Below are 2515 nucleotides of genomic sequence, written 5' to 3' on the forward strand. Positions count from 1 at the left end.
CTCACTATGTAGACCAGGCTGGCCTTGAACTCACAGAGATACGCCTGCCTCTGCCTCCCAAGTGCTGGGATTAAAGACGTGCGCCACCACGCCCAGCTTTCGTTTTGACTCTTAAAAAAATTTTATTGAGCTTTTGTACATTTCATACAACAGTTCCTTTTTTTTTTTTTTTGTCTCCGCTGTAGCCCCAGCTGTCCTGGCACTCACTATGTAGACCACGCTGGCCTTGAACTCAGAGATCTGCCTGCCTCTGCCGCCCAAGTGCTGGGACTACAGGCGTGCACCACCACGCCTGGCTTATTTTTTTAACTTTTAAAAAAATTTAAGAATTTCATACATGTATATACGGTTTTTTGATCAAATCCACACCCACTCCTTCCCCTCCAACTCCTCCCATATCTCCCCATCACTTTTTCCTGAACAACTTTGTGTACTCTTTTTTTTTTAATGGGGCTTTTTGCATCCAGATCCCCTCTCCCATTCATGCCCCCCTCCACCCCACTGAACCTCATGTATTCCTCCATACATGTTAAGTCCTATCCAGTCAAGCATTTGTACCCTTTTGAAATAGGGCTTCAATCAGCCAAGGCTGGCCTTGAACTCCTATGTGATGAGAATGATGCTGATTACAGGCATGTGTCACCATATCCAGCTTTTTCCTTTATATATATGCATATATATGTGCACATACATTTTCTTTGTATATTTTGGATTCAACACAGGCATAAATACATGTTGAAATATTCTTCTCCTAGGTTGGCTAGATTGGGGGTGACAGGCTGAATAGTGGATGTTTCTGAGTTCTTGTTCTTTGCAGCCTCTCATCAGATGGGCTAATGACCCCTAAGAGTGACTCAGAACTGGAGCTGCGGTCCCCAGAGTCCAGTCCCCTGAGAGCTGAGTCCCACATGCAGTGGGCCTGGGGGAGACTGCCTAAGGTGAGATCCTCCATGTCACCCCAGTCCCTGTCTTTCAAAGGCTCCCTGGTCCCTATTGGAGTGACTGAGACTCAGGCTTTGTGAGGCTCAGGAGGCAGGCCCTGTACCAGCCCATGTCTTTCTGTATTTGTTTGAAGGTGGCAAAAGCTGAGCACCCCGAATTCTCTATGGTCTCTGAAAGTGTTGCTGTGGTATCCTCTCCTCTTCCGGAGGGGTCCAGCACTCCCTCCTCCTCTGTGACTGGCATGGACCATTTGGAATCCCCAATCCTGGAACCAGGGGCCAGTGGTGACCTGCTTCACCCTGAGATGGAGGCTTGCTGTGAGGGAACTCTTGTGGGTCCCACTCTTGCTGCTCTAGAGAGTAGAGAAACCAAGACTCAGAGCTCCAGGGGTGCAGGCCACCCTCCTGCCACTAAATCGTGGAGCTGGGCCACTCTGGAGAGCCACATTCCACCCGAGTTCTCCAGGGGGAAAGGTGAGTGAGCTAGGTTCCTTGCACTGCATCCTTGGCCTCAGGTTATGTCTGGGTGGGTTGTAGGACCTTGTCAACAATATGAACACCTGCTGTATGCCAGGCCTTTGCTTGGTCAGCCCTGATGGGGCTCATAATCCAATGGTGCAGACACGATATACACATAAATAAGGAAGGACATGACATAGACCACATGGAACAGAGTCACTGCCTGGAATGGGGACTAATGAAATCCCTTGGGCAGGGAAAGCCTCTCTGAATGGTCACAATTGTGGCTGAGCTGTGGACAATGAAGATCCAGACGAGGGAGGAATGGGGGAAGAGAATTCTAGACTGAGAAAGCAGCATGAATTGGGGCTCCAAGGTGGAAACAGGGGTTTCAGACCTAGGAACCGAGAGAGCTCAGTCTTGAGTGAGGAAAGGAGGACCTGGGCTAAGAAGTCAGTCAGAGCAAGCAGGGATGGGTCACTCTCAGTTCCCAGCCGAAATTTACCCAAGACTGGTAGGAAGGCACCTGGCCAGTACTGTCCAAGTTGTAGCCATTGACTTGTTGTTTAAAATTAAATAATAAAGGGTTGGGGGTGTCATTCAGTTTGTAGAGTGCTTGCCTAGCATGTACAAAGCCCTGGGTTTGAGCCCCAGCACCACATAAACTAGACAAAGTGGTACAAGCTTATAATCCTAGTACTTGGGAGATGTAGATAGGCGGTCAGGGGTTCAAGGTTATCCTTGGCTACATAGTGAGTCCAAGGCCAGCCTGAGCTATATGAGGTCCTGTCTTAAAGAAACAACAAATAAGGCTGGTGAGATGGCTAAGTGGGTAAAGCACTTGCCACTAAGCTTGACAAATCTGAGTTTGATCCCCAGGACCTACATGTTGTCCTCTGACCTCCATACATGGGCTATGTGTGACACAAAAATACACAGAATAAAAATGTAAGAAGAGAAAGAAAAAACACCAAGGTAAATAAATTAAATAAAATAATTAAAATTGAGTCAGGTGTGGTGGCGAACGCCTTTAATCCCAGCACTTGGGAGGCAGAGGCAGGTGGATCTCTATGAGTTCAAGGCCAGCCTGGTCTACATAGTGAATTCCAGGACAG

General features: G+C 48.0%; 1 protein-coding gene across 1 annotated transcript in view; it reads left to right on the plus strand.

Annotated features, from left to right (window-relative positions):
- The window catches only part of Lpin3 (lipin 3), a 13560-nt gene that overhangs the window by 3901 nt on the left and 7144 nt on the right, over positions 1-2515 (plus strand). The window contains exons 2-3 of the mRNA XM_017802692.2: positions 818-938; positions 1076-1415. Coding sequence (XP_017658181.1) covers positions 818-938; positions 1076-1415 — 461 coding nt within the window. The remainder of the gene's footprint in view (positions 1-817; positions 939-1075; positions 1416-2515) is intronic.

Source organism: Nannospalax galili, unplaced genomic scaffold (assembly GCF_000622305.1).
Source record: "Nannospalax galili isolate Female #2095 unplaced genomic scaffold, S.galili_v1.0 scaffold205, whole genome shotgun sequence".
In the NCBI taxonomy this organism is placed as follows: domain Eukaryota; kingdom Metazoa; phylum Chordata; class Mammalia; order Rodentia; family Spalacidae; genus Nannospalax; species Nannospalax galili.